At 37.6% G+C, this 12252-nt stretch overlaps 1 protein-coding gene across 4 annotated transcripts in view; it reads left to right on the plus strand.

The window, feature by feature from the left end:
• NUCB2 (nucleobindin 2) overlaps window positions 1-12252 on the plus strand; it is a 48412-nt gene that overhangs the window by 30066 nt on the left and 6094 nt on the right. For all 4 annotated transcript variants that reach the window (XM_003781142.3, XM_023518029.1, XM_023517968.1 and 1 more), the window contains 6 exons: window positions 4476-4579; window positions 6282-6467; window positions 6656-6746; window positions 7608-7666; window positions 7768-7860; window positions 11778-11867. In XM_003781142.3, coding sequence (XP_003781190.1) covers window positions 4476-4579; window positions 6282-6467; window positions 6656-6746; window positions 7608-7666; window positions 7768-7860; window positions 11778-11867 — 623 coding nt within the window. The remainder of the gene's footprint in view (window positions 1-4475; window positions 4580-6281; window positions 6468-6655; window positions 6747-7607; window positions 7667-7767; window positions 7861-11777; window positions 11868-12252) is intronic.

A 12252-nucleotide genomic window follows, 5' to 3' on the forward strand; every position in this document is an offset into this window, starting at 1 on the left:
GCCCAGGAGTTGGAGGTTGCTGTGAGCTGTGATGCCATGGCACTCTACCCAGGGGGACAGCTTGAGGCTCTGTCTCAAAAAAAAAAAAAAGAAAAGTGGCATCTCATTAGTGGATAAAGATAGATTTTTAAATAAAAAATATTGTTACAACTGGCTAGCCATTTGGAAAAGGTGTAGTTAGATCCATATTTCACATACCTTATCAGAGTAAGTATAAACAAATCAAAGATTTAACTATAGAATATAAAATCATAAAAGAAATGAATGACATATGTGAATTCTCTTTATTCCTTTAGAATGGTCTTTTTTGTTATGTATCAAAATCAAGGAGCCAGATGTGGCTAGTGGGAGATCTGTCAAGACACAAAGCCTATGTCTTTGTGACATACCCCTTTTAGGCCGGTTATCTGGTGGTTCATTGTCATTAATAAATATCTGAACATTTACTTTTGATCAAATAGTAGTTCTTAAACTTTAGATAAGAATTCTTGGCAAGTTTATTAGAAATACAGGATTACCTGGCCAGGCGCAGTGGCTCATGCATGTAATCCTAGCACTCTGGGAGGCCAAGGAGAGTAGATTGCTTGAGCTCACGAGTTTGAGACCAGTCTGAGCAAGAGTGAGACCCTGTCTCTACTAAAAAATGGAGAAACTAGCTGGGCATCATCGTGGGCATTAGTAGTCCCAATTACTGAGGAGGCAAGAGAATCACTTGAGCCCAAGAGTTTGAGGTTGCTGTGAACTATGATACCACAGCGCTCTACCGAGGGTGACAGAATGAGATTGTCTTAAAAAACAAAACAAACAAAAAAAGAAATACAGATTACCAGATCTTACCTCCAGAGATTTTGGTTCTGAGAATGACTATAGTAATCTACGTTTTAAACATGCATGTCTGGTTCATGCAGCATATTTGGAGATATGCTTGTGGAACATTAAGCTCCTTGCTCCCAATAGTTGTAGAAAACAAATACCAAATATTCATTATCCTGAAATTAAGGATAGCAATGAATGGCAAATAGAGCTCATACTGTACTATTTGAGGTAGTCAGACATGCAAGATAATTCCATCCTTGAAGCCAGAGCTGAGATATTTGGAGATTTCTCTCCCTTGGACAACTTACATTTCCTCAGTCTTTACAGTATCTTTATTTGAAGATGGTTGTTCAGTTTCATTATCTGAAAAAAACAGTCTGATATAACTTAGAAAACTTGGCAAGTATTTTCTCATTGATTCAGAATTTATAAGTTGAAATTTCTAATAGTTTGAAGAAGGGCTTAAAAGGTAATTTGTTTGGTGTAATCTTTCAAGTAGACAGTATACTCATGTGGTTTAAAAGTAGAAAGTATGAGAAAGTATAGAGCAGAAATCTACCTGGTATTTTTGTATCAGTTCCCAATGTCCCCAATACCATCTTGCTTGAGTTTCTTTTTTCCCTTTTTTTTGTTTTTGTCTTTTTTCTCAGTCTGTCATCCTGTAGAGTGCTGTGGCATCATAGCTCACAGCAACCTCAAACTCTTGGGCTTGAGCAGTCCTCTTGCGTGAGCCTCCTGAGTAGTTGGGACTATGGGTGTGTGCCACTACACCTGGCTAGTTTTTCTATTTTTAGAGGAGACAGGGTCTTGCTCTTGCTCAGGCTGGTATTGAACTCCTGAGCTCAAGCAATCCACCTGTCTTGGCCTCCCAGAGTGCTAGGATTATAGCCATGAGCCATGGCGCCTGGCCTTGCTTAAGTTTCTTTCTTTCATTTTTTTTTGAGACAGTTTTACTTTGTCACTCCTTGTTAGAGTGCTGTGGTGTTACAGCTCATAGCAACCTTAAACTCTTGGGCTTAAGCAATTCTCTTGTCTCAGCCTCCCAGGTAGCTGGGACTACAGGCATCCACCACAATGCCGAGTTATTTTTAGAGGTCTTGCTCTGGCTCAGGCTGGTCTTGAACTCATGAGATCAGACAATCTACCTGCCTCGGCCTCCCAGAGTACTGGGATTACAGGTATGAGCAACTGAGCCTGGCCTTGAGTTTCTTTTATTCTTATGTAAGCAAATACAAATAAAAGTTCTTATTTTCCTTTTTATACAAAAGATAGCATATAGTATACATTTTGTGCTTTGCTTCTCTTTTATTTATTTATTCATTTATTTATTGCAGTTTTTGGCCAGGGCTGGGTTTGACCCTGCCACCTCCGGCATATGGGACTGGCGCCCTACCCTTTTGAGCCACAGGCACCGCTCCTGCTTCTCTTTTAATAATCTATTTTAAAGATCTTTATGTATTAGTACATAGAAACCATCTCTTTTTTATAGCCGCATAGAATTCCATTATGTGGATATACACGTATCATAGTTTATTTAACCAGGCCCTGTCAATAGACATTTGGGTTATTTCTAGTGAACGATCTTATATAGACCACTATGTGTCCATATAAGATTATCTGTAGGTTAATTTCCCTACAGTGAAATTGCTAAGTCAAAAGATATGTGTATTTATATATTTATGATTTTGATAGATATTGCCATGTTTGCCTCCATTGAAGTGTGTGAATACACGTACCCACCAGCAATAATTTCTCACAGCTTTACTAATAGTATGTGTCATCAAATTTTAGGAGTTTTAGGATTCTGTTACATGGTATAATAGTGTACTTTAAATATGCATTGCTCTTATTTTGAGTGACATTAAGGGTCTTTGTATATATTTTACTCACTGGTTTTATCCTTTAGGACTAAGTCTTACCAAAAAATCTTCTCTTCATAAGTAAACCTCCCAGTATGTAATGCCTTAGTAAGAATTCAGTGCACTCTTGGTTGAACTAAATTTAGTAGTTCTTTACTTTCTGGCATGACAGTATGTTCCAGTTTCGTCTTGCATCTACCTTGTCCCAGCCCTGGTTTCATGAGGAGCTCTGTTTGTTTTTTGTTTTTTGTTTTTTTTTCATTGGCAGTTATAATATAGAGAAAGGCCTGGAACTAGGTATGCTCCTTCTTACTGGAGTATATATATTTTTTGGCACTTTGTGGGACAGAGCTAGGAAATAAATATGTATATATATTTATGCACATACGTATATATACATGCACTTGTATATACATGTGACACATGTGCATATACATATTACATGTACATATTTTAGAAATCCTAAGTTCATACAGAGTGCTAATTCCTATTTTTCTCCACCAATTTCCTTCTACACTTCAATATCTGTATATTCCTTCTTCCTAAGTGAGAACTCTGATTTTCTACAACTTCCACACATGTACCTGTTTTGCTCAATTCTGTAATATAGCAGAAATAATCCAGAATGGTTTTACCCATTTAACTACAGTTAAATTGTAATTTCTTTTTCAAAAATAAAAAAAAACCAATTGATGTTTCTTTAAAAATGAGTCATAATTCAGGGTGGTACCTGTGGCTCAAAGGAGTAGGGTGCTGGCCACATATACCAGAAGTGAGGTGGTGGGTTCAAACCTGGCCTCGGCCCCCTCCCCCTCAAAAAATGAGTCATAACTCAAATGAATTTATTTGAATTAGATCTTTTTGTTCCATAAAGGATTCATTGGAGCAGCAGACTAAGAAGTCCCTCATATAAATATTAGAGCAATTCTTTTTAGAAATTCTATTATACTTAAGCCTTTATTTTTTTATTTTTATCTTTTAAAATTTTTATTTATTTATTTATTTATTTTTAGAGACAGTCTCACTTTGTCGCCCTTGGTAGAGTGCCATAGTGTCACAGCTTACAGCAACCTCCAGCTCTTGGGCTTAGGCAATTCTCTTGCCTCAGCCTCCCAAGTAGCTGGGACTACAGGTGCCTGCCACAATGCCCTGCTATTTTTTTGTTGCAGTTTGGCTGGGGCTGAGTTTGAACTTGTTACCCTCGGCCTGTGCCCTACTCACTGAGCCATAGGTGCCACCTATACTTAAGCCTTTAATGAGGGTACTATGTTAGAGTTTATCTGAGTGAAAGCAGGATATTTATTGGGTTTAAGTAATAAAAAAAATTGTTATTATATTGGTAGTTAACTAGTCTTTCTAGATATAACATTAAAAAATATTCAAGAGTGTACCAAAAAATGTATACACATACTAAGAAATACTATCTATGTATTACTTTTTGAAGTTGAATCAAAGGGCTGTTACCGGGTCAAGTGTACTAGACATGCTACGCACATCCATTTTACCTGCAATTCATTCACTTTTTGGGAATGATCCATTTTTCAACAAGAGCTCTTAAAATATATATATATATATTTTGGCACTCCCATATATTGTGTTCCATTCTCTAGTGAAGGATATTACCTTTGCCTAATATGTGTAATGTTCTAAAGGGAAAAATGAGCCCTTAATCTAAAACTTTGAATTTTCTTATAAAATCCTGTAGGAATAAATATGAATGCTTTTTCTTATGTATCATTTATACTAATGTTTCTGAATTCTAGTAATTGATCGTTTACACTTTTCTCCATTTTCTTTTAGGTGTAGGCATGGACCACCAAGCTCTTTTAAAACAATTTGATCACTTGAACCACATGAATCCTGACAAGTTTGAATCTACAGATTTAGATATGCTAATCAAAGCAGTAAGAATCATTCCAAAAACTGCTGTCTTTATTGTGCTTTTGAGGTTTTGTAATTTGACAAATAAACCCAATCAAATGGAAAGACAACTTTTATATATTTTCTAGAATATTTTTAAAGGGAAGCATCTTAACTCTTATTAGTATAGATATTAATATGGACATAAAGATCTCTTAGTCACAATGAGAAGATCAAAAAGTCTGTAAATATTGAAACCTGTCTTGAATTAGCCAGTTATATTAATGCTATTTATCGTTTTTATTTAGGCTGCTTAGTATGTGTGTTTATAGATTTCACTAAAATTTTTTGAGACAGACACTTGCTCTGTCACTGGAACTAGAGATAGTGGCCTTAGCCTAGCTCACAGCAACCTCAGACTCCTGGGCTCAAGTGATCCCCTGCCTCGGCCTTCCAAAGTACTATGAGTACTTGTGTGAGCCACCACACCTGGCCACTAAATACTAATCTGTTTGATTATAGACACAGCAGAATATGGCATATGTCTCATATTCTTTTTCTTAAATCTAGAAAATTTTGAAACACATCTGGCCTCAGGGATTTTAGATAATAGTTTATAGATCTCACATATTGTGTATGAATGGAGTTATCAAAATAGATGTTCTTATCTGCCTATTATTAGATTTGGTTAAATGATTAGAAATCATACTTGATTTGGCCAAGCATGGGGGCCCATGCCTATAATTCTAGCACTTTGAGAGAACAAGGTGGGAGAATCACTTGAAAGCAGGAGTTCAAGACCATCCTAGGGAATAGAGCAGGATCCACTAGCTACAAAAAATAAAAAAAATTAGCTGGGCATGGTGTTGATACATGCCTGTAGTCCTAGCTGCTTGGGAGGCTGAGGCAGAAGGATGACTTGAGCCTGGGAATTGGAGGTTGCAGTGAGCTATGACCATACCCCTGAACTCTAGTGTGGGTGACAGAGGGATACTCTGTCTCAAAAAAAAAAAAAAAATCATTCTAGTATTTTACACTGTACAGATTTGACATAGTCCCTTTATTATTAAAAATAAAAAAATCAATGTAGGTGTGTCACATGGTGGGAGAAGGAGCTCTAGCTCCTTATATTTTCCTTAAAAGTGATTATGAATTATAAATACAGAATTGGCATCATTTGGGCTTATCTGAAGCTTCATAAGAAAGAAGAAACCATTTTCTGCAGCATATTGATGCTTCATGTCAGTGCTAGCTTTGCAAACCATTTGTAAATAATTGTACTTTAAGGAGGAGTGGTGCCAACCTCTTTTGAGGAGCCAGTTCCTAGGTGAACTAATAGAGTGAGAACTCAGTCACTGTGTTATCGTGGGGAGGGCACCACGCCATTTATGAGGGATCCACTCTCATGACCCAAACACCTCTCACTAACCCCCACATCCAACACTGGAGAACAAATTTCAACATGAGGTTTGGAGGGGTCCAATATCCAAACTATATCAACATGTTACTTGCTTATGGGGAACTGTAAAATTGAAGCTGGCTTTGAACTTTTAGTTTCTTTGAGTACCTAAGTCTCTGGTAATAATAATGACTAAAATAAAATGATAGATTTAAAAAAAAAAGTCCAGTATGTTTTTGCCCTTCTATACTGCTACTTTTAGAGAGTAGACTATATTCCAGAGTGGCTTTATGTATACTTTTCAAACACATCTTTTTATTTAATTTAAATGCAATATTGCATTCTAGGCGACAAGTGATTTGGAACACTATGACAAGACTAGACATGAAGAATTTAAAAAATATGAAATGATGAAGGAACATGAAAGGAGAGAATATTTAAAAACCCTCAATGAAGAAAAGAGAAAAGAAGAAGAATCTAGATTTGAAGAAATGAAGAAAAAACATGAAAATCACCCCAAAGTTAATCATCCAGTAAGAATTGTGACTGTAAAACCATATTTAGATGAAGATACTTCTTTGTATCAAATAGCAGAATTTTATCATGTTATTAGTAATTAAATGCTGATCCTTAATTCTGCAGAATTTCTTGAATTTATATTTTGAGTTTCTATACATAGATTATATTTTGTTCTGAGCAGTTTTTAAAAATTGGTTCACAGGGAAGCAAAGATCAACTCAAAGAGGTATGGGAAGAGACTGATGGATTGGACCCTAATGACTTTGACCCCAAGACATTTTTCAAATTACATGGTAACAGATTTGATATAAATGTTATTAATATTTATATCTGTTTTGTGAAGAAATTATATTTGCTTTTAATTGATTTCTGCCAAGGTCTGCTTTTGAATTCTATCAATAGTAAATGTTCAGAGTTTTTCTAGGGTAATGTGATAGTCTTTATTTCACACTGATCTGCAGTGTAAAATTTTTTTGGTCAGTAGTTGTGTCTTTATGTGGGTTTTTTTCATCATTGTATGACTTACTGCAAGGTTCTTTGTGAACTGAAGGAAATTCTGTGACTAACTAGTTCTATCTGGTAGGCTTTAAAATATAATATTAAAATTTACTTTTGCTCCTTTTTTTTTTTTTTTGAGACAGAGTCTACCCATGGTAGAGTGCCATTGTGTCACAGCTTACAGCAACCTCAAACTCTTGGGCATAAGCAATTCTCTTGCCTCAGCCTCCCAAGTCGCTGGGACTACAGGCGCCCACCATAATGTGTGGCTATTTTGTTGTTGTTGTTGTTGTTGCAGTTGTTATTGTTGATTTTCACTGGCCCGTGCTGTGTTCAAACTTGCCAGCCTGGGTGCATGTAGCCGGCGCGCTACCTACTGAGCTACAGGCGCCACCTTACTTTTACTCTTATAGCATATTGTTTCACTTTATATTTTTGGAAGAAGTTGGTTATATTTTCCTTAAAAGTGATTATGAATTATAAATACAGAATTGGCATCATTTGGGCTTATCTGAAGCTTCATAAGAAAGAAGAAACCATTTTCTGCAGCATATTGATGCTTCATGTCAGTGCTAGCTTTGCAAACCATTTGTAAATAATTGTACTTTAACTGTATTAAAATCTCCATTTTGACATTTGTAATTGTTAAACTTCAGATGTCAATAGTGATGGATTTCTGGACGAACAAGAGTTGGAAGCCCTATTTACTAAAGAGGTAAATTAGTTTGTTAAATACTCAGTGTTCTTTTTCTCTCTCTCTCTTTTCCTTCTACTAACTTCTTTTCCTTCATGTTGGTTTTAAAATTTTGTTTTTAGTTGGAGAAAGTATATGACCCCAAAAATGAAGAGGATGATATGGTAGAAATGGAAGAGGAAAGGCTTAGAATGAGGGAACATGTAATGAATGAGGTATGTTTTAAAAGTTTGAAGATTATATGTTTCTTCTATGGATTATTTGATTCCTACAGTAAATCTTTCTATAGAAGGAAAATAAGTACACAGAAGAGCCATGTAATTAAATTTTACGTTTTTCATCCAGAATATTATCCCAGATTCTCTTAGTATAAATAAAATAATTTGTAACGACTTTATTCTAAAAGGTTAGGATGCTTTTTCATAGCAGTATAAAACCTTTTTTTGGTGCTGAAAAACAATGAAGTCCAATATTTGATATATTTTTTTCAATATTTGATATTTTTAAAGCCTATGTTGCTTTCACTAAAAACATCCTAAACCTCAATACTTTAATGGCTTGTAACAACAAATATTTATTTCTTGTTCACATGACATAATCTTTAAAGGTTGCCTGTAGCTAGATATGGCAGTTACCTTTCATTTTCTTAATCTATGTTGAACATGCTGTAGCCTCCACCAGTCCACTGAAACTTCTGTCAGATGACCTCTTTCTTATCAAATCCAGTGTCTTCATCTTATGTGAATCTTCAGCAGCATTCAGTGCAGTTGGATTCCTCCCTTTTTCTTGAAATGCTTTCATCACTTGGCTGACCCTGGTTTGGGGCAGGACTGGGCTTGGCTCTGTGTATCTTCTCATTCCCAGGCTGCAGGAACAACTGCGTTTTATCTTAGGAGGACCCCAAATCACACCATTTAATAGTATTTGAGAATTATGCTCACCTCTGACAAACCTCAGGTCTGCTTATATCCCTTTGGCTTAGGGATGTCCATATCAAAGCCCCAAGTCAGGGAGGAGGGGGTGTGTACCTCTCATAGGATAGGTCAGCAAGTCACGTGACACTGGGCGGGGCTGTATAATCCCATTACAGGAGGGCACAATAGTTGAGAATAATAATCCAGACTACTTCATAGTCCTAAAACTTTAATTTTATCCTTTTCAAAGCAATAACCATTTTTTCAATTTGGATTGTTCAGCAAGTTTTATTTTTCCTCTGATTTAGGTGTCCAGACAAATATAGAAAAGGCCATTTGCAGATAGACTGATGATTACCTAAGTACCTGATTTGTCTAACTACTACTAAAACATAGCCCTGTTGTGTCCTGCTGTATTGGAGCAAAGGAATGTGGCTGGAGATTAACATGGAAGCATGCTCACTGGTCTCACTCTGGTCTTAGGGGCACAAATCACTATCAGGCCCTTTGCTTGGAGATTCAGCTGTACTTCCTGGTATGTTGCCTTCTCATCCCCTGTCCCAGAGTCTTTTAGTTTCATGTACTGTCCCTTCTTATACCTTCACAACACTTCTTTTTCCTCCTTTGCCATGACCTTGCCTCTCATGGCAATTAAGAGAAGTACTTCATCCTGCCCCTAACTATATCTACCAGCCAATCTGCATCTCTCCCCATTTATTTTACCTTCCCTTCTGCTCCACTGTGCACTAGGTCTCATTTAGTATATCCTATTTGAGTTATTTTGTTTCTGCTCTTACCCCCCCCCCCAATCAGTGTTTTCCATTCTCCCAGATCATTTTCCTTCGGAGACAAGCATAATCTCGTATCTTCTACCTTAAAAAACCCCAAACCTCTAGTTACTGCCTCATTTCTCTGCGTCTCTTCACAGCAAAACCATTCCATAGAGTTGTCTGTTCTTTCTCTTCCTGATAGTCTTCACCTTTCATTTTCTTAATCTGTGCTGAACATGCTGTAGCCTCCACCAGCCCACTGAAACTTCTATCAGATGACTTCTTTCTTATCAAATCCAGCATCTTCATCTTATATGACTTCTCAGCAGCGTTCAGTGCAGTTAATGCTGCCCTCTTTCTTGAAATGCTTTTTTTACTTGCCTTTTGGAAACGACTGCCTAGTTTCTGCATACCTCAGCATTCTTTCTTCACATTGATCTCTGCTGGCTATTTCTCCTCTTCCCAAGTTCTATATGTTGCAGTGCCCTGGGTCTATCCCTTGGCCATATTCTGCTTTCCATTTTCATTCTTTCCTCAGGTGATGCTGTGGAGTCCCATGTCTTTCTTTCTTTCTTGTTTGTTTATTTAGCAGGCCCAGGCTGGATTTGAACCCACCAGCCCCAGTGCATGGGGTTGGTGCTCTAACCATTGAGTTACAGGTTCACTACCCCCGCAAATGCTCCTTAATGGCTATGCCATGTAGAGCCCCAGCCACCATGTTTTTCTTTCTTTATATATACTCAATATGCAGGTGAATTCAGAATTTTTATCTGCAGCTCTCTACTTTCCCTAAGCTCCAGGCTTGTATCTGTTTGACAGTTCCTCTTGCATATTAATATATATCTTCTGAAGATACAGCCTTGTTCCTCATGCTCAGCTTTCTTTGTTATCAGCAAGTGAATCACAGTTCATCCAGTTGCTCTAGCTAAGTCATCCTTTATTTCTCCTTTCCTCTCGTCCTATATCTAATCTATGAGATATAATATTTGATCAGTCATTCCAACAGATGCTGAATTTGATCACTTCTCCTCACTTCCACTTCTGCCAACCAGGCCGAAACCCTTCTCCTAACTGGGATCTCTGCTTCTGTTCCCTACCCCTCTGTAGTTGCTCCTCCACACAGCTGGCAGAGTAAGCACTGAAAAGCACAAATCAGGCCATAGTACTCCCTTGCTCAGAATATTTCAGTAGTTTGCCATTTCACTTAGAATATGATCCCAAATCCCTCCTCTATCCCAAAGGGCATGACATGTTTTTAACTTTGCCTTGCTCTCTGACCCCACATCCTGTGACTCACTCTACCATGGCCACCTGACTTTCTTCATGTTTGCCTCTTATCAAGCTTGTTCCTACTTTAGGGCATTTGAACTTAATGTTTCTACTTCCTGGAATGCTTCTTTAGATCATCACATGGTTTAACTTCCACCAGGTCTGTGCTTTAGAGGGACCTTCCTATTTAAAATATGTGCCTATCTCTGCAGTCCTTGCTCTGCCCCTCCTCCTTTTTTTTTTTTTTTTTTTTTTTTTTGAGACAGAGTCTCACTCTGTTGCCCTCAGTAGGGTGGTGTGATGTCGCAGCTCACAGCAACCTCAAACTCTTGGGCTTAAGCAATTCTCTTGCTTCAGCCTCCCAAGTGACTGGGACTACAGGTGCCACCACAATGCCTGGCTATTTCTTTTGTTGCAGTTCTCATTGTTTTAGCTGAGCTGGGATGGGTTCAAATCCACCAGCCTGGGTGTATGTGGCTGGTGCTCTACCCACTGAGTACGGACACCACCTGCTCTTCCCTCTAAGCGAAAAACTCTGATATAGATATCATGTGCAGGGTACCTAAAATCCACTGGTTTGCTTCAGTGATTTCATGAACATTTGAGCTGTTAATGCTCTGTTGATTGCTTGCATTGCATCCCAAGTATCAAATGAATTTCTTTGGTCATTATACATAGTAGAGGGCACCTTTTTAACTAAATTAGCCACAGCCATTAAGAGCCTTTGGGGAGGTAGTCAATTTCAGTTAGTTGTTTTTAAGAAAAGTGTTGAATGCATTTTAATTTAAACTTTTACTCTTGGCTAAAATCATCCTCTTTCTGGAATGGTTATTTTTCTTACCTGAGTACTTGGCTTCAAGAAGATTATACATATTAAGGTGAGGGAGAAAGACACCAGCAGCTTAACCAGTCAGATCAGCTAACTCAAACTTGTTGATCTTTAGGATATTACATATATCGTGCATTTTAAACTTTGAGTTATATAGAAGGGAAAGATGATCTATATTCTGATTCTAGTATAATACTGAATGTTCTAGATTTCTTTCCTCCGGTTTCTGTGGATGTTAGGTTAGTTCTAATTGCTGTATGTTTCTGTAGTCACATCTGTTACAAGGTAGTTGCTAGTGTCTGATATGAGAAAGATTATTTTATGTTACACATACATTTTCTTTTAATCAGGTTGATATAAACAAAGACCGATTGGTGACTCTTGAAGAGTTTTTGAAAGCTACAGAAAAAAAGGAATTCTTGGAGCCAGATAGCTGGGAGGTAATGGAACCAACCCTGAATGGGATATCTGATTCAAGAAATCCTATGTCAGTCTGTTCTACCCATTATGTTTGCATATATAGTCTCACTGTCTTCTTTGTTTCCTTCCCTCCTTCCTTCCTTCCTTTTTTTTTTTTTTTTGAGACAGAGTCTTACTTTGTCACCCTTGGTAAAGTGCTGTGGTGTCACAGCTCACAGCAGCCTTAATCTCTTGGGCTCAAGTGATTCTTTTGCCTCAACCTCCCAAGTAGCTGGGACTATTGGCACCCATTACAATGCTGGCTGTTTTTTTTGTTTGTTTGCTTAGCAGGTTGGGGCTGGGTTTGAACCCACCAGCCACCAAGCATGGGGCTGGCACCCTAAGCTACGGCACTGAGCTACGAGC

The sequence above is a fragment of the Otolemur garnettii genome, unplaced genomic scaffold (assembly GCF_000181295.1).
Source record: "Otolemur garnettii isolate 467f Iridium unplaced genomic scaffold, OtoGar3 scaffold00001, whole genome shotgun sequence".
NCBI classification, from domain to species: Eukaryota; Metazoa; Chordata; class Mammalia; order Primates; family Galagidae; genus Otolemur; species Otolemur garnettii.